Source organism: Kogia breviceps, chromosome 12 (genome assembly GCF_026419965.1).
Source record: "Kogia breviceps isolate mKogBre1 chromosome 12, mKogBre1 haplotype 1, whole genome shotgun sequence".
Lineage (NCBI taxonomy): Eukaryota > Metazoa > Chordata > Mammalia > Artiodactyla > Physeteridae > Kogia > Kogia breviceps.
The window spans coordinates 2271898-2299785 of record NC_081321.1 but is presented as its reverse complement, the minus strand read 5'-3'; the positions used below and the strand labels follow the sequence as shown (position 1 = coordinate 2299785).

Below are 27888 nucleotides of genomic sequence, written 5' to 3'. Positions count from 1 at the left end.
AAAAAGTTGTACTAATTTTTGTTATCATTAATAGCAGAGTTTCTCCACACCCTTGCCAACACTTGATATTATAAATCCTTAAAAATTTTGCTAATTTTTTTGAAGAAAAAATATATATCTTATTTTAGCTTGCACTTCCCTAGTTACTGGATTCCAGAATTTTTTCAGTCATTTGCATTTCCTACTGTCTCAATTGTCTTTTCCTATCTTCTCTCCCCTTTTCTATACAGGTGTCTTTTTCTTTGTGGTTTAAGGTGTTATTTATGTATTTTGGTTATTAGGCTTTTGTTATATAGGTTCTAAGTTTTTCTGCCAGCTCATCATTTGTGCTTTATTGACCAGAATTGTCAACTTTGATAACAGTCAAATGTTTTTCTTTATGGCTTTTGGATTGTTCTTTGAAGTCCTTTCCTATCCCATGTTCCCCTATATTTTAAAAATTCTTACAGCTCTTTAAAAAAAATAGCTCTTTAAACTGTGTGGATATTAATTTTGTAAATGGTGGGAGGTAGACATCTAACCTAATTTGTTTTTCAAATTATTAACTAACTGATCAAGCACTGTTTATTAAGCTTTCCCCCACTGACTTGAAACGCCTTCTTTCTCATTTATGGGATGCTCATACACACATGGAACTCTAAATACACAGGTTTCTGTATTCTCTCCATTATCTATGCTTATCTCAATACCATACAGATTTAATCCTATGGTTTTCCAATTTGCTTTGATATAGGGCAAGTCTCATCCCCCTTTATTTCATTTATAATTTAAAAAGGTTTAAAAATCTATTCTTCATTGTTTAACTGTCTGATTCTCCCTTCTTCCTTGAGTTGCAAATAACAAGGAGGTAAAATAAGTATCATAGACAAGACAAAAGAACATGAGAAATGAGGGAAAAGAGACAAAAAAAGAGGAATTCTCTTAAGATGGTATTTTTTTTCTCTACACTTCAAGGTGCTACCCTATGAATTATGCCACATACAAAATAAAATAGATTTTGTGTATTCAGCCATTGTCTAAATCAAAGGTATCTCTGGCTTTCATTGCTGGCCAGTTACCAATGGCAGGGACCATGTAAAACATAAAATGTGAATGCATGGGACCTAGAAAGAAACATGAATCAACGTGAGAAAATGAATAAGGACTAAAGTGAATTAAGAACATGGTGAGAGAAAATAAAATACTTGTATTCTTAGTATGGACCTACCCACCAGGAAGTCAAATCTCTGAGCTTAGTGCATCCATGGTGTCCTGGGTTCTTTCTCCTACCTCTTGATGTTTTATATGGATTACAGAGAGGTCATTTCTTTACTTGATAATTGAAGTGACAGAGAAAGGAAAAGAACTATTAGGGATATAATACTAATGAGTAATAGAAAATACCATGCTAACTGAAAGCGGGTAAGTGTTGAAAAGGGAGCTGAACAAATAAGTGTCCGTAGTAAAATATTCACATTAACAGTTTAAGCTTTAAATATAACATTGTACCTGTTTTCCTGGTGAAGCTAACATAACACAAGTAGGAAAAGCTGTCACGTGTGCAAGCCTAGTTTTAAGTCAACAGTTAATTAAATTATTTACAATGAACTTAGTTGTTCCCTGCTGAAATAACATGTCAGTAGGGCATGGTGGTTGTCATGGGACTTGTGTCCAATGCAGTGTGGCCAAAGGTTCATGGCCCAGTAAGCAGGGCCAGGTAGTAATAAAGGCTTTTAATGACCATTCACACAGAAATAGCCTCATTCTTTTTATGGTGCCAAAACACGAACATTGTGATTTACTGATCTCCCTTTAACTCATCAATTTATAATTAGTTGTCTCATGTTTTAAAGTCGACTACATTTCCTAGTAAAGCAACAATTGTGCAAGTTCTAAGAAGCTGCCTCAAGAAGTACCATACAAATGTACTTTAAAGTCATTTCTCCCCTTGCTTTGCACCGAGTTTACGGTTGAGACAAACCACTTAATACATATACCATAATGATATTTGTCGTTACCATAGCAAACGAGTGAAGGAGATATTCTTTAAAACAATGGAACTCTAATATTTGAAGACTCTAGTGGCCCCTACTAAACTCGCATTTTAAAATGTTCATAATCTTCCACCTTCATAAAACCTAACAACCATCGGTTTTAAAGCAAACTTTTTTTTGTATACCTCAAAGGGTAGTTTTCGATAAACAAAAAATTGAGAAATAGTGTAACTATTCTACGTATCAGATGAATTGCTATGAATTGTAGAGACACACTTCTCCACGTGGAGCTCATGCAGCCCGTTTGGCCATTTGCTAGGAAACTAAGCGCTAAGTAATCTTATGTCCAGCTGCTTCCAACCGCTGTCCTCCCCGGGCGGCCGCGCGGGCAGTGCGCTCCGGAGCGGGTGCCCAGCGGGCTCTGAGGCCGGAGACAGCGCGGAGCGCGCGCGCTCGGTGCGGTTGCGCACGTTTCAGCGCTTCCCGCTCCTACCGTTGGGCTAGACTTTAAACGGCCATCTGGGTTTGGCTTCCTCCTCCGTCGGGCGCCCCCTGGTGCTCATCACCTGCACCATCTTGAGTGGCTGCGAGGAGCAAAGGTCCCAGGAGCCCAAGGATGCTTTCGAGAAAGCCGCACGTCCAAAGCCGTGGTGTCAATCACACGGGTACATGCAGGAACCTCTAGAGGAAGCTGGATGCTGTTTTACTAAGCACCAAGCAAACACAGGCGGACATTAAGTTTCATCCGAGTCAACTCGGCTCTCTCAAGTTTGTGGTAAAAGCCGCAAAGATACGTTAGACCCCGTCTCTTCTTGAATCCGCCCCCTCCCGCGTGCGCTGCGCGCTTTTTCCGGGCGGAGTTCGCTGTGACCCTTGACTGCAGTGGGGCGGCTCGTCTCTTGAGAGGCAGAATATCTGTCCTGGGCTGGAGCCGAGGATGCGGCCTTAAGTGCCATGGAAGGGATCCCTCACCTATCCAATCAATGTTATGCACAAAATCTGTTGCCCCAGGAAAGGGGTCCAGCTCCCCCGGCTCTCCACCCACGCCCCGGTCGCGGCACCAACACCGCACCGCATTAAACAGGAACAGCAGCTCTTTTTCCATCCATGGCAACCCCAAGAGCTCGCTCTCGCCTCGGCACAGCATGGTGGGAGCCTCTCCCCTTGTCCTGACTCCCTCTCCTTTTCTTCTCCCTTCCTTCCTAACACAATTAATGCCTAAGTCATGATTTTCCTAGCTAGCGCCCACTGAAGGATGGGGCTTAGGGACTCACGGTGACGCTCCCATCCGCCTTCCAGAAGGGGAGGTTTCGGAGAGAACTACAGCTCCCGTCAGGCATCAGCCTAAGCCATCGCAGGGCATCACGGGAGTCGTAGGCGCCTTCCTCATCTGTCTCATTCGTTCCTCAAGGCGCCAACTACAAGTCCCAGTGGGCCTCGGGGCGGGCACGCCTGCGCGAGAGCCCCGCGAGCGGGGTGGGGGTGGGGCGCCCCGGGCAGCGGGGGGCGGGGCCCGAGCGGGCTGTGTGGAGGCTTCAGACTCCCGGCGCCATTTAGCGCCGAGTTTCGCCCGCGGACGCGGCGTTTCTTCCGCGGCGTTTCTGCACCCGTCTTCGTGACAGAAGGTGCCCAACCGGGTGACTGCCCTTCTTCTCCCGGCCCTCCTCAACTCGGAGGAGCAGCAGGCTCGGGCCCTCCCACGCCAGCCCTCCCTCCGTCAGCCCCCGGCCCCGGCTCAGAGAGGACGGGGTCCGCCCGGCCCGGGGCGGGCGGCGAGGCCCGGGGCCGGGGGCCGCTCCTCCGCGTCGCGCGTCGGCCCCTCGCGTCGGGCGATGGGCGGCCTGTGAGGCCGTCCAGTAGGGCGGGGAGGAGGAGCGGCCGCCCGCCTGGCCGCGAGCCCCGGCGCGGCCTCCCCTGCCTCCGCGCCGAGCCGCCGCCGCTTGGGGGTCCGCGCGCGCCGCCGCCCCAGGGCCCAGCCCGCCCCGGGCCGCGGCGGCGGCGGGCAGCCGGGCCGCCTCCGTCTGGACTCGGTGCGGGCCGCCGCGCCGCCCCCATGACCGCGCGCCCCCGCCGCTCCAGCCCGCTCGGCAGCCGCTTGCCGCACGATGGCTGCGGGCCGTGAGGCGCCAGCCCCCGTGCCTCCGCCCCGCCGCCGCCCCCGACCAGTGCGCCTCGAGAGCCGCAGCGGCCGCCGCAACCGGGCCCGCGGCCCCGCCTCCCGCTCGGACCGCCGAGTCAGTGCTGAGTGAGGGGCCGTCGGCCCGCAGCCTCGCCGCCCCGGGCCGGTCCCCTATTTCCGCGAATTCGAGCCGCCCGCCTCGCTCCCGCTCCCACCATGTCTGGCGGCGCCGCCGACCAGCAGAGCAGCGCGCCGGGCTCCCTGTTCCTCTCGCCGCCGGTGCCTGCCCCCAAGAATGGCTCCAGTTCGGACTCCTCGGTGGGAGAGAAACTGGGCGCCGCGGCGGCCGACGCCGGAGCCGGCAGGACGGAGGAGTACCGGCGTCGCCGCCACACCATGGACAAGGACAGCCGGGGAGTGGTTGCGACCACCACCACGGAGCACCGCTTCTTCCGCCGCAGCGTCATCTGCGACTCCAACGCCACGGCGCTGGAGCTACCCGGCCTCCCCCTCCCGCTGCCCCAGACGAGCGCGGCCGCGGTAGTCCCGCAGCGGAGCCCCCCGGAGCCCCAGCGCGAGGAGACCCTGTCCCCCGCTGCCGCCCATGTGGCCCAGCAGCCGCCCGCCGTCGCCGCCGCCGCCGCCCCCGGGGAGCCGGTCGCCGCGGTCCCAGCCGCCGCCTCGGCCCCGGGCAGCGCCGGGAGAGACCGCCAGGTTGCCCAGCCCGGCCACGCGGGGAGCAAAGAGGAGCCCCCGTCGTCGAGAAGTGGCAGCGGCGGCGGCAGCGCCAAGGAACCCCAGGAGGAACGGAGCCAGCAGCAGGATGACATCGAAGAGCTGGAGACCAAGGCCGTGGGAATGTCCAATGATGGCCGCTTTCTCAAGTTTGACATCGAGATCGGAAGGGGCTCCTTTAAGACGGTCTACAAAGGTCTGGACACCGAAACCACCGTGGAGGTCGCCTGGTGTGAACTGCAGGTATGCCCCACCTACTTCTTTATTTCTCGGTGGTTTGGATCCCCGATTTGGCTCGGTTCGGCCGGTTTGCCGAGTTCGCCCTTTGCATGTCTTTCTCTGATTGTTTGCTCCGAAATGGGGGGAGCCCAGCTTTTGGAAGAGAAACCAGAATTTGGGGCATGCACCTAGGTGTTTGGATAGGATAGGAGTTAGTATTGGTAGCCAAAGAGATTTGCTCCTAGGGAGGAGTGATGAAAGTCATCCTGATACAGACGCATTGCCTATTCGTCATTGTTTTACTCGTCTGGCAGGAAACGGAATTAGTGGGGAAGTTTTTGAGTTAGGAAAGTACAGTTTTCTTGCCTTGTGCTCCTCAGGGGGTCTGCAGTGATGAGCTGCTGGTGTGTTAGATGCGTGTTTCCGTTCCTGAGATCAGGCTGTCCTTTTAAATTAAGAACGACCTTGTTCCTGACCGACTTTTCTTTGGATACATCTTAGTTGGTGATCACACAGGCATCTAATAAACTATAAGAAAGGCTTCCTTCTCTGGATAAATAATTTGGGACTAGAAAGTTATAGTAAGTGGTTGATACTGTTTTCACCTAGTGATGCATAAACCTTATGATAGCTAGCAGTGATCTGACGTTGTTAATTAAATCTAGTATGTCTTCAGCCTATTCACTATACTGTGGATAGTACAGGAGCTTATGTAAAATTGTATACGTGCTTTGAGAGTGGTAATGTCATTATCGTTGTTTTAACTTTGTTGTAAAAAGTTTTTAAGCCAAACTTTCCCAGGAGTACAAACGAGTCACAAAACTTCCTTTTTCACCTCTCTGGGAGATTTTCATGGTGTAAATGAAATTATTTTCATGGTGTGTCATCCTGGTTGACAAGGATATTCTAGGTTTAAATAGCTGGGTTTGGGCTACTTGTTGCTTGACCTGTAGCAGCTTGATTGAATGTTGTCCTCACCGGGAAGCGAACATACATAGGTAATTGGAAGAAGCAGAGTTGAACTGAATGAAAAAGCTACTTACATTATACATGAAAAATGCCAGTAACCATATTCTGTTGCCAAGGAAATGGACCAAGCTGAATTAGGATATGAAAGTACCTGAGTGATCTAGGAATTTATCTATTATCCATGAACTAATATGTTAACACTTAACCCTTTGAATGTCACCTTCCAAATGACCAAGTCCATATCAAGTGTCAAGGGAAATTAACATGTGGAAGGAAGTAAACTTCAAAACTGACAGGTTTTTTTGGAATGTAATTTCTTAAGTTTTATAGTTAGTGATATAGAACTTCTAAGGCACTGTGAAATAAAACCTACTCAATTTTATAGTGTTTTAGAGTTGGGAAGGTGGCAGACATTTTTTTAAAAAAAATTGTGAAACTATAACTTTATTCAGGTTGGTCAGTCATACTCAAAAACTTAGGTCTGATTTCTTTTGGTTTACAGGCAGACACCTGTTTCTTTTTTGTACCTCGGGTGCTTATTGCTACTGATCCTGGATTTTATTTTTTTATAGTTTCATATTTGAATAGGTGCTTTTTAACAGTTTTTTTTTTTTCCTTAATTAGTTACCTTACTCTCTTAAGACTGGACCCAAGTAAATGTTGGGCACCTTATGGATGTAATGTGTTTGTTTTCCTTTTTGTCACTTGGAATTTTCTGATAGTTTATTATCCTGAAACTAATGATACAGCGGGAAAAAAAACCTCAGTTTGTCTAATGTCAGAATAAGAATTTTGTCTAAGCTTCTCAGTTTTTTCTAGAACTGATGACTTTTTTGATTTTTGTTCTCTACCTAGGCATGGTCATGGTTAAACAAAAGAATATCTGTTATCCTTACATATAATAATATTGCCGTATTATTTTTACATTAGTTCAGGGTTTGGCTGGAGAACCAAATGAATCCTAGTTCATTGAGTTGGTACCCTGGTTTGGAACCTTCCATGTATGTCAATTGACCCTACTTCTACAATTTTTCATTTTGGTTTTTAAAATGTGATTATCTTAGCCCCAGGATCCTTTAGAGGAGTAGTTGGACAGTATTTATGATTTTTTGGCCAGAACTTTTGCCTAATAACCTATTCAGTAGGTTAGTGTTTGGGTTTTTGTCTTTGGATCTAAACTGAAGGACAAGCCAAGGGATTACTAAATCACTGGGAAAAAAGGAAAGCTTTTTTCACTAAATGTATATTTATTAATATGCATATTTTTCTGTAGGAGGACTGGAGAAATATTGTGTTCAGTTGTTGAGTTAAAAATCTTGTGTATCAAAACTGGAAGAAATCTTAGGTTATTCTGCCCAGCTGCTTATTTGATAAAGCACCTGAAGTCATAGAGCAGGTAAATGACTTGCTTGGGTTGATAGAGAACGGAAATTAAACTGGTTAGGATCTAATAACTTGAGAAATGTTAAAGCATTTGTAGAGCAGTAGATGATTAATTAGTAAATCTCAAATGAAGCTGTTCTGTTTTGGCATGGAAGTTACTGTCAGATTTTTGGAGAAATCCTATCCTGTAACCATGGCAAATTCCAGACTTCTGATTTGGGTGTTGATTTTATCACTTCAAATGGAGAAATAAATAGGCTTTTGGGGGGTGGAGAACAGGTGAGTGTGGTATACAAGTCAAATTTGTTTCCATCAAGCTTATTTTTAGAGTCACAATATGTATAGTTACTTAGTAAAACAAATATTGACTCAATAAATGATATGTAGGTAATATTTTGATACCACAGGATTTTAAGAGGTAACTGAGATCTTTTAAGATGAAAATTTCTTTACCTGGTTTTATTAGGTAGGCTGTGCTTTAATTTTACTTGTTTGTTGGCTTGGTCAGAAAATGTTATTGCTGGATTTTTTGCAGAATTTACGTTGCTTTTTTAGGGAGGTTTCTTCTTTGTTTTTTGTTTTAAAGAAACATAGCATAGTTTGCTTGAAGAAAACTTGGAGATTCAAGAATGGTTGATTTACTCTAAGCACTTTTTTCTCCATGCTACTTCTGAATACTGAGTTCACTTGATATATTGATGAGATTGTTTCCAGACCTACTTGAAAGGAGAGGTCAAATCATAAATTTTGATTAAGCTCCAAAATACTTACTGTCCACTTTTCTCTGGCTTTTCGCAAGTTAAGGCTCATGTCTCATCATGAGTATATGATGTTAATGTTTTATGAAAAGTTTGTCAGTGCTGCAGAAATTGGATGTGGTTCTGTGGTTAAGAAACCATAACATTTCTTTGCTATAGTTCTTAAAATAATTCATTGAACTGTATCTTCCCATTTGAATATTGAGGATTTTTCTTACCTGTATTTTTAAAATTTGTGCCACATTTCTTGTTTTTTAGGAATCTGCAGTAACTTTTAATTTCAGGAACTACATTTCAGGGAATAGTCTTTGGAGTTTTTCTTGTTTGTTTTTAAATTCTCTGAGTCACTGATTTTTGGAGTATGGGCAGAATTCAGGTAACTCAAGGGTAGCTGCTGTGCAAATTAAAGAATGATTGGTGACTTGTTCGAAGTAATCCTTTGTCCCTTCTAAACAGGACAGAATAGAATTAAGGACAGGATAACTTTGGGTAGGTAAGATTTAATTTAAAATATATGTAGATTTATTGCCTTAAGAAGTAACTTTGTGGTACAGGAAAAAGAATTACATTTAGGTTGATTTTTTTTTTTTTTGTAAATGATATAGTTAGTTCTTAATTAGTCTTAAGGGCTTAAATGTTTTTCTTTTCTCTTACTACCTTTAGTATCACAGTTGTTTCTAGTGTAAGAACTTGGAGTTTTTTTTTTTTAATATTTGTTTTTGATGACCATTTTTAAAATATAGATTGATTGATGGCTGCGTTGGTTTTTCATTGCTACACACGGGCTTTCTCTGGTTGCAGTGATGGGGGCTGCTCTTTGTTTCGGTGCGGTGACTTCTCTTGTTGCAGAGCGCGGGCTCTAGGCACGTGGGCTTCAGTAGTTGTGGCTCACAGGCTCAGTAGTTATGGCACACTGGCTTAGCTGCTCTGTGGCATGTGGGATCTTCCCAGACCAGGGCTTGAACCCGAGTCCCCTGCATTGGCAGGCAGATTCTTAACCACTGCACCACCAGGGGTGCCCAAGAGATTGTTTTTGTGTAAAACAAATTGGGAATCTTTTGTTGCCTGGTGACTCAGTTCACTCTTTGACATTTGGATGCTAGTGCAAGATCCTGGTCATTTGAAAGTCATCCTAGTTAATCCCTGTGGAAACGTTCAACTAAAATGGGGCTCTCATTTTCAGAAATCATCTTAAATCTGTTATTTGTGTTTTCTGGTAACTTCTAAATTTTTTAGATAAAGCTGTAAAAACAGCCAGAGTGGTTATGTTCAAATTAAAATTTCTGAAAATGTTCATATAATAGGGAAAAATTCACTATAATTAGTTATCAGGTTTTGCTGTACCAGTTCTCTATATTTACTTACTGTTAGCATCTTGCATTTTGTTTGGTACCGTGTTTAAAAAAAGTCAATCAAGTGTGCAGGAAAAGGTGAGACTTAGCATGACCTGAATTTGGAGAAGGCACTATTTTTCTGCAGTGTAACACAGTGATTAAGAACTTAAAATGCCTGACTTTCAATTCAGATCCTGGCTCAGCTAATGATTGTGTAACCTTGGGTAAACTTCTGTGCTAGTTTGTTATCTGTAAAATGGAATGTAATAAGAGCACTTATTTTACAGAGTTGTTGTGATGATTAAATGAATTAGTATATACATAAAAAACATTTAGGACAGAGCCTGGCACATAAATATTAACTGTGATGTTGCAGCATCTTTTTTAGGCTATCTATTTTAGGGTACTGATGAAAATTTTGATTTGTTTACATTTGTGCTTGAAAAATATAGCAGAACTCTTACTTTGGCTACCATACTTATCAGAGAAATGTTGGAGTTGAACATGGTGTCATCAGTGTTTTCAAATTCCTTAGCTTTAGCTAAGGAATTAGGCTGTCCTCTGCCTAACTTTCTAATTTCATGATCTGTCCCCTTCCCAAATGGCAGCCTTATTGAATTACTCGTTTCCTGAATTTACTAGGATATTTCCTCTTGGGATCATTCTTATAGTTTTCTTCACATTGATTAAAAATCATTTACATTCTTTGTCTACTCCACTAGTCTTTGGGTTTTTTGAAGATATAAGTATCAATAGATGCTTAATATACTTTGATAAATATTAAGTTTTTTCTGTTATTAAGTTAGAAATAGTTGTAGATTTTGGGGTTGTTTCATCCATATTACTTGCCTTTCATTGGTCCACAGCAGATTCTCTAATCTTGTATTTGGAGATTGACTCTGGTATAATACAACACTGTATAACGGAAACCACCTCAAAGGCAGAAAACTTTGTTACCCAATTACCTGACCCTGAGTAAGGAACTTAATCTGTAACACTGATTTATTAGTAACATGTCTTACTGACTTCACGGGTTTGCTGAAAAGTAACTGAAATACTATGTGAAGGTTCTTTGAAAAATGTAAACGATGATACTTTTAAAAAAATCCATTTTGAAGGCTCTCAGTTATCACTTGTTAGAAATTAATTATTTTAAACTTCTTAGTTAAAGTTGGGTTTTAGGAGCTTTGTGTTCTGTCAGTTTAGGGATTTTATTAAATCTTAAGAAGAAGGGGAGTAGTTTTTCAGACTGAAGAGAAATTGCCAGAAGCTTTTCTTAAGAGTGTTTTTATTTAGAAGAGGATTATGCCTTTGACAGGTGGCAGGCTTAATTTTGTGTGTGGCTTTAAAAAGATAGGTTATTGATATGTTCCGCAGAAGAGGAGAAACTTTAGTATTTGCTTGGTTTTGTGGTTGACTTAATTGATTGTATAATGTCCACCTTAATTTGTATTAATTTAGATTTTTCAGGTGGGCGTTCATAAAGAATTTAGTTTTTGATGTTGTGACTTGAGTCTTGGCATTACAAGATTGACATATTAAATGTGCTGTGCTACATTAATGTGCTTAATGATTTTTAGAAAAGAATCATCAGATAAACTGTTTGTCATCACAAGCAAATACAGTTTTCCCTGGAATTTAAGAAATTTAAGACATTAAGAATAATTTAAGAAAGTGTTTGGAAATCTACTTGGTATAATCGTCATATTCGGCTTACTTAAGTAAAACTACTGTTTCTGTAGATGCCTTTTGTGCAGGCAGGGTTCAGCTTCTCAGTGACAGGTGATCTGTGTTTTGATCATTATGTACATGGTGAATGGTCTTGTGTTAATCAAACACTAATATATAAACCAAACAGTGAGAGGTGAAGCGAATTAATGAATCAAATAATTATTGATGTACACATTTCCTCTATTAGTCGATAGAAGTAAACAGGTTGTTTGGGATAATAATAGCATCATCTTCATGGCTCATAGTTTTGAGCTAAATAACATGATATGCAGTCGCCCTCCATATCTGCAGGTTCCACATCCACAGTTTCAACCAACTGTAGATAGAAAATATTCAGGAAAAAGAAATGCCAGAAAGTTCCAAAAAGCAAAAGTTGAGTTTGCTGCACTTGTAGCAACTACGTGTGCATAGCACTTACGTGTTTACAACTATTTATATTAGCATTCACATTGTGTTCGGTATTATAAATAATCTAGAGATGATTTAAAGTATACAGGAGGATGTGTATAAGTTATATGCAAATACAGCACTGTTTTATAGAAGGGACTTGAGCGTCCGTGGATTTCGGTATCCATGGGGTAGGGGTTGGGGAGCATCCCTGGAACCAGTCCCTGGTGGACACTGAGGGATGACTGTATTCATCTCTGTGGATATCCTTTTTACTTGGACTGGTAGATCATTGTGGATTAAGGTAAGTTTGGAAAATACAACATATCATCTCTTTAACATGCTGCAGAGTTCCTAGACATTATCATATTTACATGCTCTTCCAACTGTCCTCACAGCCTTCCCACACAAATGCTCAGCTGTAGGTGGTGGAGAGAATTTTAAGCAGAGAAGTTAATTGGCAGATTTGCATAATAGTGATTGTGGAGAATGGATTTAAGGAGTATGAGGGATGTGTAGAGTTTAGTTTAATGTGTGGGTATGAGATTTCTAGGGCCTGAACTAGGACAGTAATAGAGGAGTGGAATCTTTAAATATTTAGTAGATAAAATATGCAGAGTTTAGTGATTAAGTGGAGTTTGGAGGAAAAATGAAGCATGGGTAAGAGGGTGGGTGGGGATAGATGATGGTTCTGTCAACTGAGGGAGGGAATAAAAAAGAATAGGAGTTTTGTTTTTTTTGAGAGGGGAAGGGGTATGAAGATGTATTCAGTTTGACATGTTGACTTTTGAGATACTTGTGAAAACTCCAGGAAGTTCAGCCAGGCTGTTGGATACATTCATGAAGCTCAAATAATGGGTCTGAGGTAGAAATAGAGGCTGTTTATATTAGTCATAGCTGAAATAATGGAAGTAAATGGAATCATCTAAGGAGAGGATATGTATGAAGAGAGAAGTAGAGGAAGAGACGGGAGAATAATGGGCCTAGGGCAAAATAGGAACAATTGATGGGTGGGCAAAGAAAAAGGAGCCCAGGGGTTAGGCTAAGTAGAACACTAGGAAATGGTAATATCAAGGGAATAAAATTTCAGGAAGGATTATAGCAGAGAAGTCCAATTTGCATAGTAGTAGTTATGGATAGTGGATGTTAGAAGGCATAGGATAAAAGTGTAGAGATTAGTTTAGGCAGTTGAAGTTGTTTATTGCATTTGGCTATTGTCATTATTGCTTTTGGCTATTAAGTCATTAACCAACAACATTTAAGATTATCTACATGAGAGGGGAGGTAGCATAAGGAAGGAACGCATAAGTAGATGTATAAGTGTCTGCTAATACCCTAGATTTCTGGACTGGTCACTGTCCAATAAAGTTCTCTATCTATAAAGCCTTAGGTGGCTATTTAAATTTAAATTAATTAAAATGAAATAAAAAATTTAAACTTAATCCTTCAGTTATACTGGCCACATTTCAAGTGGTCAGAAGCCATGTGTGGCTACCATACTGGATGGCACATATAGAACATTTCCATCATGGCAGAAGGTTCTGTTAGAATATGCTGTATCTAGATCATGTGTTAAGTTGTGCTTTAAAAAAGAAATAGCTTTATTGAGATATAATTCACACCACAAAGAACATACAGTGTGGTGCTTTTATAACTGAAGTGTTAAATATTTTTAAAAAATGTATCCTCTATTAATAATAACATAGTACTTCCTTTTTGATATTTGGTGATCTTAACAGTTTCAGAAGGGTGGAAACTTTGCAGTGGGTTTAAAGAGTGGTGGAGGGAGGTTAAGAAGTAGAGACAAAAATAGTAGGCCATTTCTTTAGACAAGTTTGAACAAATACAGGGTGAGAAAGATTGGGTCAGTAGAAGGCGTGATCAAGGATGACGTGGATAGATGATCAAGGAAAGATCTAAAAAGTTGAAGCATTGAGATATAATATTTTGTCTGCTTTCTCTGCCTCAGTATCTATCGTAAGAGTCTATTCTAAGCTAGTTACTGTTTTAGTTTTGGTTATTCTTTATGAATGGTTAAATTCAATCTAAAGAGTTTTCATACTTCATATGCCATTTATCAATTAGTTTCCAGAATACTCAGTCATTGGGAGTGATGTGCTGATTCTTAAACAGTTTGTTTCTCTCCTGGCATTAATGCTACCTTTGCATATTAGCCCAGTGATACATACTTTATTAGTGGAGCATCTAAAATGACCATCTTTGTGTGTTACTTGAGAAAACAGATCTCAAATGAAACTCCATTATGAGAAAGATTCTTAATTACTATACTGTTTCTAGGATGTGGTCAAAGTGGACTTTTTTTTACAACAAAAAGCCTAAATAACTGCATATACTTTCTTCAGCCCTTGTCTCTTTCTTTTAAAAAAATTTGTTTATTTTATTTATTTATTATTTTTGGCTGCGTTAGGTCTTTGTTGCTGTGCGCAGGCTTTCTCTAGTTGAGGCGAGCAGGGACTACTCTTCGTTGCGGTGTGCGGGCTCATTGCAGTGGCTTCTCTTGTTGGGGAGCACGGTATCTAGGCGTGCGGGCTTCAGTAGTTGTGGCTCGCAGGCTTCAGTAGTCGTGGCTCGCGGGCTCTAGAGCGCAGGCTCAGTAGTTGTGGTGCACAGGCTTAGTTGCTCCACGGCATGTGGGATCTTCCTGGACCAGGGCTTGAACCCATGTCCCCTGCAATGGCAGGCGGATTCTTAACCACTGTGCCACCAGGGAAGCCCTAGCCCTTGTCTTTTTTTTGTGTGTGTGTGGTACGCGGGCCTCTCACTGTTGTGGCCTCTCCCGTTGAGGAGCACAGGCTCCGGACGCGCAGGCTCAGCGGCCATGGCTCACGGGCCCAGCCGCTCGGCGGCATGCGGGATCCTCCCGGACCGGGGCACGAACCCGCGTCCCCTGCATCGGCAGGCGGACCCTCAACCACTGCGCCACCAGGGAAGCCCGCCCTTGTCTTTTTGAAGAGTGTTCCTTGCTAATTAATCTGAAAAGTATTAATAATTACTAATACTTACCTACCTAATAGGACCTTTTTTTCTTGTGACAGACACAGTGCTATGTCCATATCATATTTTTTGTTATTCTCCCAACAGCAGTGCAAGGCAGATATGTTCTTACTTTTATATTTGAGGAAGCTAACTCAGGTTTAATAAGTTGTTTAAGATCCCATGGCCTATCTGAGTCCTTGTTTTTTCCACTGCAAAGTAAGTACTTCAGTTAAACCAGGAAGAAGTTTGAGTTCTAGTGGAATTTTAAGTCCTTTTGCTCTGTTTAGCAATTATAATTTGTCATTGAGCAACATGTACCTTTTATACTTTGAGTTCATGAAATAACTCTCCACTTCAGTGGCCTTTTAGCCAGTGTACCTATATAGATGCTATAAGGAGGGAGGTGGCGTGTTTGTTTTATTAACTGCTTGGTGTGTCCAAGGTTTTTTAGATGTTATTTACATTGGTTATGATATAGAACGTTCTGTTTATTTTTATTAGTTTTATTTATTTATTTATTTGGCCGCTCAACATGCGGGATCCTAGTTCCCCGACCAGGGATGGAACCCGCGACCCCTGCAGTGGAAGCGTGAAGTCTTAACCACCGGACCACCAGGGAGGTCCCTAGAACGTTCTGTTTAGACTTAAATCTTTAAGGAGAAGGAATATTATTTCTAGTGTTTTATGTATATTAAATTTCTACCTAATAGAGACAAATTGAAAGGTTATAGTGTTAGTAGGATTTTGGTCAGTGGTCTTTATATGACTTTTGTGTATACAGATTGTTCATTTTCAAGTAATAATTAATTGGACTTAGAAATTCCTAAAATTGTATCAATGCTACCTTTTACTCACCAGGAAAGCAGACTTAAGGATATTGGATCTACAATGAATAGATCAACATGTTAATTGCTATTATATAATTTCCATAGGACTTAGTTTTATTTACTTTGGAGATTGAGGTTATAGTTTGTAGCTTTAGTTCTTGATACTGAACAGTATGAATTGACTTTTCTTCCCTGATTTTTTTTTTAATCTTACCTCTTCTTTTTCCTTCTCTTCACCGTTTACTTTGACATTTTATATATACTATTGAGAAGTATTTGGCTCTCTTGTTTCTATGAACTCCGAATAGAAATCTTGTATAAATTACATAATTATGTTTTGAAATCCTCTGAAACGTTTAATTTATTCAGCATTGTTATGGAAATAAGATGTTACCTCATCTCCAGTAAGATTTCCAGGTAAGTGAAGTTTTCTTCTTCAAGTAGCAAGACTTTGTATTAAGTTTGGTAATACTCTTAAAGTGCATTAGTGGTATTTGCTTATATACCTACCCACCAGCACAGAATAGTAAGCATGTCATCCCATAGGCCTGGATTCCTGGATATTCTTTAGGCTAAAATGGTTCTTTGAAGTCAGACAATCCTATACCATTACACCAGGGGTTAACCATACTTGGGGCACACAAAATGTCACCTCAAAATATGATAGATTTACAGAATATTACTGTTGTGGTTAGAGTGCTGGGCCTCTAAGGGTTTTCAGCTTCAGCTATACACTGTGCAAATCGCCCCTCCCTCTTTCATCCCCAGGCATAGGGTTAGATTTTCATTCTCCTTTATTTCAAGGTAAGTTGCGTCATTGTGTATATATAACATGGGGGAAACTTTGTTGCCAGTGGACCTCATTCAGGGCCATTTAAGTCAATGGGAGAATTTCTAATAACAGTAAACTTAAAAGGGAATGCCTTGGAGTCTTAGTTGCTTACCAGAACATTTTTTAGCCTTTTTTTGCATACTTTCTACACACTTTATCTTATTTCAGGACTATTTAATATTATTCATAGGGATAGATTGTATCAAGTCAGAATAGAGTCTGCTGTGTACCCTTTCTCTTGGTCCAGAGAATTTGCTTCAGTTACAAACTGAGAAGGTCCACTCAAGTGGTTCTTCCAGAAAAATGATGATGACTCCAAGGTACATTGCTCTTTTTTGCCTGGACAAAAAAAAAAAAAAAAACCACCAGCAATTTTTAAATATTAGACTCTCAATTTAAATATTGGTTCTGCCTAACCAAGCACTCTACTACAAAGAGGTACTAGTTTAGATTTTACTTTTCGTGAAGAAACTGTTTGTGTTGCATTTGTACCAGTAGTTTCTTATGGCTGTACAGATTTTTTTTTTCTTGGACATAAGTGGAGAGGGGAGGGTTAGTGATATGTTGCTGGTGAGCATCTTATGGCTAAAACATAGCTTTGATTTCTGTGCTGAGAATCTTGACTGTTTTCCATTCCTCTTATAAGGGCAGAAGTGAAACTGCCATACTTCCCATAAATACCACCCTTACAGGTTTTCATAGATCTTACTGAGTATTCACTTGGTTTGAATACCTTATTAGTTTAATATTTTAAACATCTATCATCCTTACCCTCTAAAGTGACTAAAGGTGACTTCTTTAACAGCCAGTACTTAACTAAATGTTACACAATATATTTTTTTCCCTCTTCACATGACGGACAGATATAGTAATACTTAAAAAAAAAACTTTTTACTGTGAAATACTTTCAGACATAGCAGTTGTCCCACATCTGGCCAGAAGCTGCTTCCTGTGTCCTTTTAATTAACATGATCTTATCATTTTTTGATAATAATCTTACTTTTTGTACAAGATATTCCAGGTTCTTCTTCCTCTTTCTGCATCCCAGCAGTGGACCACCCATTTCTCCAAGGAGCCTGGTTCCTTTCATGGTAGAACAGAATTCAGAAAATGAGATCTGGGGGTGAAGTGTACACAAGGCTCCTGGGCCATCACTGTTTCCAGACTCTTCTAGTGAAGAGTTAGGAAATACTTATGTGTATGCATGTGGTTTTGCCTCTGTGTGTGTGTATACATCTATATCTATTGAAAACCATGAGTTCACGTTGATATCTCTAATGCTCATTCAACACAGTTCATTCTAGCTTTCCCCTTTTCCATATATGTACACTCCACTTCTCTGAGAGTGACAGACTTGCTTCTCATTATCCTAAATGTATGTATGAATTGGTATAATCTAGAAATAATTTATGTGATTTTTACCCCTGATTCCTGACAGAGCTCCTAAATGCCTTGGAAGTTCCAGAGGGATGGGAGTATCTTTTGCTCTAATGAGGTGACTCTTGACTGGCTGGCCCTTAGATGGCTTCAGGGTAGGGGCTGGTCACCATAAAGACCCTGCCATGATTAGAGGGTTGGAGCTTTCAGCATTATTCCCACTTCCACCTCTGTGGGAGGAGGGGAAGAGGAGCTGGAGATTGAGCTACTCACTGATGGCCAGTGATTTACTCAACCAAGCATATGTAGTAAAACCTCCATAGAAACCCCTAATCAACAGGGTTTAGAGAGCTTCTGGGTTCATGAACACTTCAAGGTGCTAGGAGGGGGTACATCAGAGAGGGAGGGCATGGAAGCTCTGTGGCCCTCCTCCTCCTATACCTTGCCCTATGCATCTCTCCCATTTGACTGTTTCTCAGTTCTTTGAGCCACTCTGGCAAGTTGTCAAACCTGAGGAGGGGATCATGGAAACCCTGGATTTATTGTTCGTTGGTCAGAAGTATAGGTGGCAACCTGGGACTTGCAAGCATCTGAAGTGGAGACACTGTTGTAGGACTGAGCCCTTAATCTGCGTAGTCCATGCTTACTCCAGGTGGCTAGTGTCAGAAATGAATGGAATCCGTAGGACACCCAGTTGGGGACCAGAGAGCTGAAAAATTTGTTGGTGGCATGAAAAACAGCATGCCATTGGTGTCAGGGTGTTGGGAGTACAAACAGTTCAGAGTAACCATTCTCTTAGTTCCTCTGGGCTGGTGTCCTCAGGCACCCTTCTCACTGTAGTGGGGCTACCATCCCTTCTCCCTCTAACATCTTCTCTGGCAGCAGTAATCTATTTTTTTTTTTTGAATTTTATTTTATTTATTTTTTATACAGCAGGTTCTTATTAGTCATCTGTTTTATACATATTAGTGTATATATGTCACTCCCAATCTCCCAATTCATCCCACCCGCACCCCCATCACTTTCCCCCCTTGGTGTCCATACATTTGTTCTCTGCATCTTGGCAGCAGTACTCTTTTAAAATTAATTTACTTTCTGTCCTTTTACATTCTCTCTGCTGCTGCTTTTGGGGATAATGATGCAGCTTTTTTTTTTTTAAAGCCTTACAGGAAAACAGGTGACATGAACTGCCATGAATTTGCTGTAAATACAGATAACTTCTATGAATCTTAGTATCAAAATTATTCATAATTAGTGTTGTCTAAGTTTTTTCTGATGAAAATTTAGCATCCAGATTAAGACACACTGTGTATAAAAAGGACACATTGGATTTTGAAGACAGTATTTTTTTAAGTTAAAATATTCCAATTAAAAAATTGATTACATGTTAAAATGATAATGTTTGGATGTATTGGGTAAATAAATATATTATTAAGTTCATCTGTTTCTTTTTACTTTTTTTAATGTGGCTGCCTGAAAATTTAAAATTGCATGTGTGGTTCACGTTATGTTTCTGTTGGCTACCACTGACTTAGACTATTCTGTTAAAATAAAATGTAAGAGAGCTGATGCTGCAGTAAATTAAGTTTACTACTTCCTTTTAAAAAATATCTTAACACCTTCCTTTTTGTGGTTTCTTTCATTAGCACCCTTTGTAAACCATAATTCTTTTGCTGTTGCTGAACATAGAAATTTGGTGTTTTGTTCTTTTTTTAAAAAAATATATTTATTTATTTATTTAGGCTGCCCTGGGTCTTAGTTGCGGCATGCATGCGGGATCTAGTTCCCTGACCAGGGATAGGACCCGGGCCCCCTGAATTGGGAGCGTGGGGTCTTACCCACTGGACCACCCGGAAAGTACTGAAATTTGGGTTTTCAAAGTCTTTTCTTTTTGGTTTGTGGTGCTTTTAATACCTGATTATTATGAAAATTGGCATCCAGTTCTTTAAAATTTTATCTTTTGTTGTTTTCCAGCATGTCTGTATCAGAAATATTTCTTATGGTCTTATTCTTTGGGTACTTTAGTTGTTGCCAAGAGAATGTTAGAAGTCAGTTTTTTGGCAAATATCTTGAAATACTTGTAAACACTTTTGTCTATTTCAAATAAACTGCTAATGCATGTTTGGATGTATATTGAACGTGTAAACTTGCTGCTTTATTTATATTCTTTGATTGTTACTGGCCACTGTGGCTCCTTAACCTGGTTGACCAATTTAGTGCCTGTATTCCTGTTCTCATGATGTCGAGAAATAGTTTTCATTGATTGTTGGTGTCTTTTGCTCCTAAACAGAGACATTATTTATAGTTCAACAACTTATTTGCGTTATTTTTCCAAAATAGTTAATTTTTTGACTAGCTGTTCCTGTACAATAAAAAAGGATGGAAAGATTACTGAAAACCTAGCTAACTGCTTTAATAAAGTCGTAAAATATTTGAGATGCCAAGACAATGCTTTTCAAACTCTATATGGTAATTTAATGGCCCCAGAAACCTATTTTCCTTTTGTATAAGGACCTTTTGATAGTCATTTTTTAGAGCTATATGTTAATTTGATTTTGACTCCATTATCTGAATTATAAGCTTCATTTATTTCTACCATAGTTTTTATAATCACACAAAAAATATAAGAAAATTTTATAAAAGTAACACATTCTCATTATAAAAATTAGTAAATTAGAGGGAAAAAGGAAATAAAAATTACCTGGAATGTATCTCTTCATCCAGAGATAAGCATTGTTGACATAATTTCTATGTGTTTTTCTTTTTATAGTTGTGATCATACTATATGGTGGTACAGTTTGCCTGTTTTACTGCATAGCAAAAACATTTTCCCATTTAAAAATTTGAGGTTTTTACAGACTCCAACAACGCATTAAAAGGATCATACACCATGAACAAGTGGGATTTATCCTGGGGATGCAAGGATTCTTCAATATACGCAAATCAATCAATGTGATATACCATATTAACAAATTGAAGAAGAAAAACCATATGATCATCTCAATAGATGCAGAAAAAGCTTTTGACAAAATTCAACACCTATTTATGATAAAAACTCCTCAGAAAGTGAGCATAGGAGGGAACCTACCTCAACATAATAAAGGCCATATATGACAAACCCACAGCAAACATCATTCTCAATGGTGAAAAACTGAAAGCATTTCCTCTAAGATCAGGAACCAGACAAGGATGTCCACTCTCGCCACTCTTATTCAACATAGTTTTGGAATTCCTAGCCATGGCAATCAGAGAAGAAAAAGGAATACTTGGAAAAGAAGAAGTAAAACTGTCACTTTTTGCAGATGACATGATACTATACATAGAGAATCCTAAAGATGCCACCAGAAAACTACTAGAGTGAGCTAATCAATGGATTTGGTAAAGTTGCAGGATATAAAAATTAATGCACAGAAATCTCTTGCATTCCTATACACTAACAACGAAAGATCAGAAAGAGAAATTAAGGAAACAATCCCATTCACCATTGCAACACAAAGAATAAAATACCTAGGAATAAACCTACCTGAGGAGGTCAAAGATCTGTACTCAAAAAACTGTAAGACACTGATGAAAGAAGTCAATGACGACACAAACAGATGGAGTGATATACCATGTTCTTGAATTAGAAGAATCAACATTGTGAAAATGATTCTACTACCCAAAGCAATCTACAGATTCAATGCAGTCCCTGTCAAATTACCAGTGGCATTTTTTACAGAACTAGAACAAAAAATCTTAAAATTTGTATGGAGACAAAAGACCCCGAATAGCCAAAGCAATCTTGAGGGAAAAAAACGGAGCTGGACAAATCAGACTCCCTGACTTCAGACTATATACTACAAAGCAACAGTAATCAAGACAATATGGTATTGGCACAAAAGCAGAAATATAGATCAATGGAACAGGATAGAAAGCCCAGAGATAAACCCACATGCCTATGGTCAACTAATCTGTGACAAAAGAGGCAAGGATATACAGTGGAGAAGAGACAGTCTCTTCAATAAGTGGTGCTGGGAAAACTGGACAGCTACATGTAAAAGAATGAAATTACAACACTCCCTAACACCATACACAAAAATAAACTCAAAATGGATTAAAGACCTAAATGTAAGGCCAGACACTATAAAACTCTTAGAGGAAAACATAGGAAGAGCACTCTTTGACATAAATCACAGCAAGATCCTTTTTGAACCACCTCCTAGATAGAGTAAGGGAAAGAAAAACAAAAATAAACAAATGGGACTTAATGAAACTTGAAAGCTTTTGCAAAGCAAAGAAGACTACAAATAAGACGAAAAGACAACCCTCAGAATGGGAAAAAATATTTGCAAACGAATCAACAAAGTAACAATCTCCAAAATATATAAACAGCTCATGCAACTCAATATTGAAAGAACAAACAACCTACTCAAAAAACGGGCAGAAGACCTAAATAGAGATTTCTCCAAATAAGACCTACAGATGGCCAAGAAGCACATGAAAAGCTGCTCAACATCACTAAATTATTAGAGAAATGCAAATCCAAAACTACAGTGAGGTATCACCTCACACCAGTTAGAATGAGCATCATCAGAAAATCTACAAACAACAAATGCTGGAGAGGGTGTGGAGAAAAGGGAACCCTCTTGTACTGTTAGTGGGAATGCAAATTGATACAGCCACTATGGAGAACAGTATGGAGGTTCCTTAAAAAACTAAAGATAGAATTACCATATGACCCAGCAATCCCACTACTGGGCATATACCCAGAGAAAACCGTAATTCAAGAAGACACATGTACCCAGTGTTCATTGAAGCACTGTTTACAATAGCTAGGTCATGGAAACAACCTAAATGCCCATTGACAGACGAATGGATAAAGAAGATGTGGTACATATATACAATGGAATATTACTCAGCCATAAGAAGGAATGAAATTGGGTCATTTGTAGAGACGTGGATGGATCTAGAGACCGTCATACAGAGTGAAGTAAGTCAGAAAGAGAAAAACAAATATCGTATATTAACGCATATATGTGTAATCTAGAAAAATGGTACAGATGAACCAGTTTGCAGGGCAGAGATAGAGACACAGATGTAGGGAACAAACGTATGGACACCAAGGGGGGAAAGTGGCGGTGGGGTTTGAGGGGCGATGAATTGGGAGATTGGGATTGACATGTATACACTATTATGTATAAAATAGATAACTAATAAGAACCTGCTGTATAAAAAATAAATAAAATTCAAAAAATAAAAATTGGAGGTTTTTAGATCAAAACCAACAAATACTGTTTATAGTCATAATTGGTGTGTGTGTGTGTGTGTGTGTGTTAATATAGCTGTGATTATGCTATTAAGGTGGCATAATTTGCTTGACTTATCTCATAGAAAAAGGCATTTCTCATGTTAAAAATTTGAAATTTTAGATGAAAAAAGTACGAAGTATTTAGATAAAAATAATAAGTATTTGTGCATTGTTATCATAATTGGTTTTGACTTTTTGCCACTGCACATGCAGTTATGACATCAGTTTCAGAACTAACATTTTGCTCTTAATTAGTATGTACAACACTTGAATTCCTACTTGAGTATGTATTATTTCTTTTTAATTCTCAGTAAGAGAAAATCAGTTAGAATGTTTGGCTCACAAATGCCAACATTTACTTTCAGCTAAGTCTTGGAAACTGACCATAGATGCATTTGATCACTCTGAACAGAAGTTTAAAAGTCATGGTTGGTATATTGCAAAGCTGATTGGTTTTTTCACTTTCAGTCTTTGTTGAGAGATTAGCAGAGAGTTCATTCACTGCCTCTTATGATTTGGGGCATGGTCAGAATATTTTAAATCAGTAGTTTGCTTCTAGAACACTTACTGTGGTTGAAAGGTTTATAAAAGTTGAGTATTAGGGGCTTTAATAATGGTACATTAAAAGTTCTTTGAGGAAGTTTAGTTTTGTATATTGACTAAACTACAAGGGGAAAAAAGCCTTAGTGTGCTTTTTCTACTTCCTACCCACTCCAGATAACTTAAATCTGCTTCCTTTATTTAAATTTTCAGCTAAGTGTACTCTAGAGCTGCTGTAGAACTCAACAGAGATGTTTTGAAAATATAGGAAATTCTTAATGCATTTAAAGTGGACTGTTTCCTAATTGTTTTTTTCCGTTATAGAAGGTATGTATAAGCAGAGACATCTTAAGAGGACAGGGAAAAATAGAAACCAAAACAACCCCTCTAAATTTCCATCATTAAAAGTCAATGCTGATGTATCATTTTGGAATATTTTCCTTTTGTTTCTCCCTACCCCTCAAGGTGGGTTTTATACTTATTCAGCAAATATTTATTGAACTCCTATGTGCCAGGTACTTAGTTGGCAAATAGAGGAAAAACCCTGCCCTCATGGAACTCATGTTCTTTAGTACTACTGCACATGCAGTTGTGACATCAGTTTCAGAATTGGCATTTTGATCTTAAGTTAGTATGTACAACACTTGAATTCCTATTTGAGTGTGTATTATTTCTTTTAAATTCTCAATAAGAGAAAATCAATTAGAATGTTTGGCCCACTAATTTTATACTATGATAATTTTGTAATTCATTGTAACATAAGAATTAGTATAAATATTTTTAACAGCTGTATGATAGTTCCTTATGTGGAAACAGCATAGTTTACTCCCAGGGTTATTATATTTTTGATTATAAATACAGTAGGCATGAGTTTTATTTTGTAGTTTGTACCTATGAAATATCATATTCCTATTTTACTAAAATTAATCTGTGTTGTGTCCTCACCTAATTTAGTCGGTTGTTATTCTGCTGTACACCTCCTCCTTCCCCCAATCCTTGGATAGCTTCATATAGTCCAGAACCTTATCTGGAAAGGCCTTTCTAGTCTTCTGCCTACACTGCTTGTCGTTGACATGCTTGTTTATGTTAAGCCTGGAAGGTTCTTTTGAAGGCCAGGTTAGACTATTGGGTGATAGGATTTTCTCTAGAACTTGCTAAAACAAAGTTCTTACGGTCATTGTCTCTCCATTACCTGCTCACCTCCCTGTGGGGCTGAGGATATTGATCTTGGTCTGGGTGAATCCTTTAATCCCCTTCTTTCCCTCCAGTTTCCTCCTCTCAAACTCCTTCTCATTCCTTTCATCCCAGCTCTCTCTGGTTACTCCCTTTGGGCCTGGGCTTTCTCGAACAGAAGCCAGCTGAGGGGATTGTCTTCTAATTGCTGGTTCTAAAATAACCCAAAAGACCCAGAGGCTAAGGACTTCAAAGGCTTGGAATAGGGGAAAGGAATTTACCTATTGCCTTATGAACAAAACACAAATCAATACCTCCATTTCACTGTTGAGAACTATTTTCTTAGTGTTAAATTCAGAAATGGAATTATTGTTTCTAAGAGTATGAAAATTTAAGTACTTTCTACATATTGCGAGATTGTTTTCCAGAATAGATACGGTGACCCAAGTGAGAGTTCTTATTTTCACTGCCCATTTATCAATATATTATCTTAAAACTTTCTCATTGCTTTATACTTTATGCCTTCAGCACTTGTCCCCATATGCTTGATAACAAATTGTATTCCCTCTTTTGTCTTTTGATGTATTTTGCCTACTTTCAGTGCTTTTCTCCCCTAATCAATTTTCATAAATTCTTCAAATCAAATTAATATTATTAAAATTAATATTAATTAGATTTTCAGCAAATCTTTTCCAGTGCTGGGAATTGAGTGTCAACGGTACAATATTCTTTTTTTTTTTCTTCATAAGACTTTTTTTTGGCGGTACGCAGGCCTCTCACTGTTGTGGCCTCTTCAGTTGCGGAGCACAGGCTCTGGACCCGCCGGCTCAGCAGCCATGGCTCACGGGCCCAGCCGCTCCACGGCACGTGGGATCTTCCCAGACCGGGGCACGAACCCGTGTCCCCTGCATCGGCAGGCGGACTCACAACCACTGCGCCACCAGGGAAGCCCCATAAGACTTATTTTTATAGAGCAGTTTTAGGTTTACAGCAAAACTTGAGAGGGAGATAAAGAGATTTCTTAACATACCCCTTTCCCCCACACATACATACCCTCCCCTATTATCAACATGAGTCACCAGAATGCAGAATGGTAGTTTTTTTTTTTTTTTCTTTAAATCAAGGATGAACCTACACATCATAATCACAGTTTTGGTGTTATATATGCTATGGATCTGGATGATGTATAATTACATATTATATCATACAGAGTATTTTCACCTCCTAAAAATCTTCTGTGCTCTGTCTATTCATCTCTTTCCCATCCTCACCTCTGGCAACCACTAATCTTTTCTATCTTCATAGTTTTCCATTTTCCAGAAAATCATGTAGTCAGAATCACGCAGTACACGCAGCCTTTTCACATTGGCCTTTTTCACTTAGTAATATGCATGTAAGATTCCTCTGTCTTTTCATGGCTTGATAGCACATTTCTTTTTAGTGCTGAATAATATTCCATTGTTTGTATATACCAGTTTGTTTATCCATTCACCTCTAAAGCATCTCCGTTGCTTCCAAGTTTTGGCAATTATGAATAAACTGCTGTAAACACCTCTATGCAGGTTTTTATGTGGATCGAAGTTTTTAATTCCTTTGGGTAAATACCAAGTAGCATGATTGCTGGATTGTATGGTAAGAAATGTTTAGTTTTGTTATGAAACTGCCAAACTGTCTTCCAAAGTGCTATCTTGCATTCCCACTAGTAATATCTCATTATTTTTTAAATTTGCATTTCCCTGATGACATATGTGGGCTTTTCATATGCTTATTTGCCAGTTTATCTTCTTTGATGATGTGTCTGTTAAGTCTTTGGTCCATTTTTATATCAGATTGTTTGTTTTCTTACTGTTGAGTTTTTTAAGAGTTTGTATATTTTGGATAACAGTTTATTTCTTGCTATTTTTTTTTTGTAATCTGTGGCTTTTTTTACTAATTCTTTCGTATTGTCTTTGATTCTGTTTTCTTCATTACTTTTTCGTTATAGTGAGTCTTCCCTCTAAAGTTGGTAAGTCAGATTCTAATTTCTTATTTTTCTGATCTTGGTGTTAAAAAATTGTTTTGTCGTTGTGGACATATTTATGCTGTAGTATTAAGATTTAAATTTTAACTCTATATACAGAAACAGATTTTTAACGAATGTATAGCTTCTCGTCAGTGTTTAAAATTTTACTTTTGCAGTCACATTAGTCGTTATTCCATTTCTATTTTCCTTATTAGCATTTAGAGAGTAAATTAAGACATTACTTAATGTGATGAGGTAAACGGCACATCAAGTAATACTGTTTTTTTTTGTGACACAGAATGATTTTTCATTCAGTTTGCTTTAAATTTCTGTCTTATTATGACAAGTTGTGTTTTCATTAGCAACTCCTTCTAGGGTCTAATGTTAAATCTGATAGAAAGTTTGAAGTATATGTTTCTGTTTAAGGGACTTGGGAGAAGGGTGAGGATTTGGTACTGTTTATGGACCAGACACTGTGTTTTACATACATTCTCATTTAATTCTTGTGACACAGAGATAGATCACCATTTTACAGGTGAAGAGGCTGAAATTAAATGATTTGCCCAGATCACAACCAGCAAATGGTAGAGGTGGGAGATGAGCTCAAATCATTCTTGTTTCTTTCTGTTTTTTGCCTTTTCATTCTTGCTTTATGGTTTTTGTTTGTTTGTTTGTTTGTTTTTGGCCGGGCTGCGCAGCATGTGGCATCTTAGTTCCCAGACCCGGGATCAACTCTGTGCCCCTTGCAGTGGAAGTGCAGAGTCTTAACCACTGGACCACCAAGGAAGTCCCAAGTTCTTCTTTTAAAAGCCAGCATGCTTCTTTTCAAACTTTATAATTACCTAGTAGTGTACATTAAAATGAATAGGTTGTCTGTGTGTGACCTGAAGACCAAATTGGTAATATTTCAGTTTTTAATCTGGCATTTGATGTTATGTCTTAAGTACGTGAAATTAAAATTGAATCTCAATGTGTTCTTCTTTGTATGGCATTTGTAATGGGGCTGGTGCTTTCGGAGAGAAGTTACTTGGTTTTCCAAGGACTTCTAAGAGGCAGTAAAAGAAAATGGGATTTAGAAAAGAATATGAACTATAGAAAATTGGTCAGTAATCCTCTGAGTCGTAATTGTTGACTAGAATGTTTACAAAGACTTATTCACAAAAGTAGCTGCTCATCCAGAAGAAGTTTGGAAGATGAAGGACTGGACTTCATGACCATAGTCCCTTTTATTGCTACTGTGGAATT

The 27888-nt window shown here is 39.5% G+C and overlaps 1 protein-coding gene across 44 annotated transcripts in view; it reads left to right on the top strand.

Moving 5' to 3' along the window:
* Window positions 1-4023: 4023 nt before the first annotated feature.
* The window catches only part of WNK1 (WNK lysine deficient protein kinase 1), a 135913-nt gene continuing 112048 nt past the window's right edge, over window positions 4024-27888 (top strand). For 22 of the 44 annotated variants that reach the window (XM_067008482.1, XM_067008499.1, XM_067008493.1 and 19 more), the window contains exon 1: window positions 4025-5070. In XM_067008482.1, the coding sequence (XP_066864583.1) occupies window positions 4309-5070 (762 nt within the window). In that variant the 5' untranslated portion in view covers window positions 4025-4308. Of the gene's footprint in view, window positions 5071-27888 lie in introns of all 44 variants that reach the window. The other 22 variants (XM_067008516.1, XM_067008515.1, XM_067008512.1 and 19 more) reach the window with 5 other exon arrangements.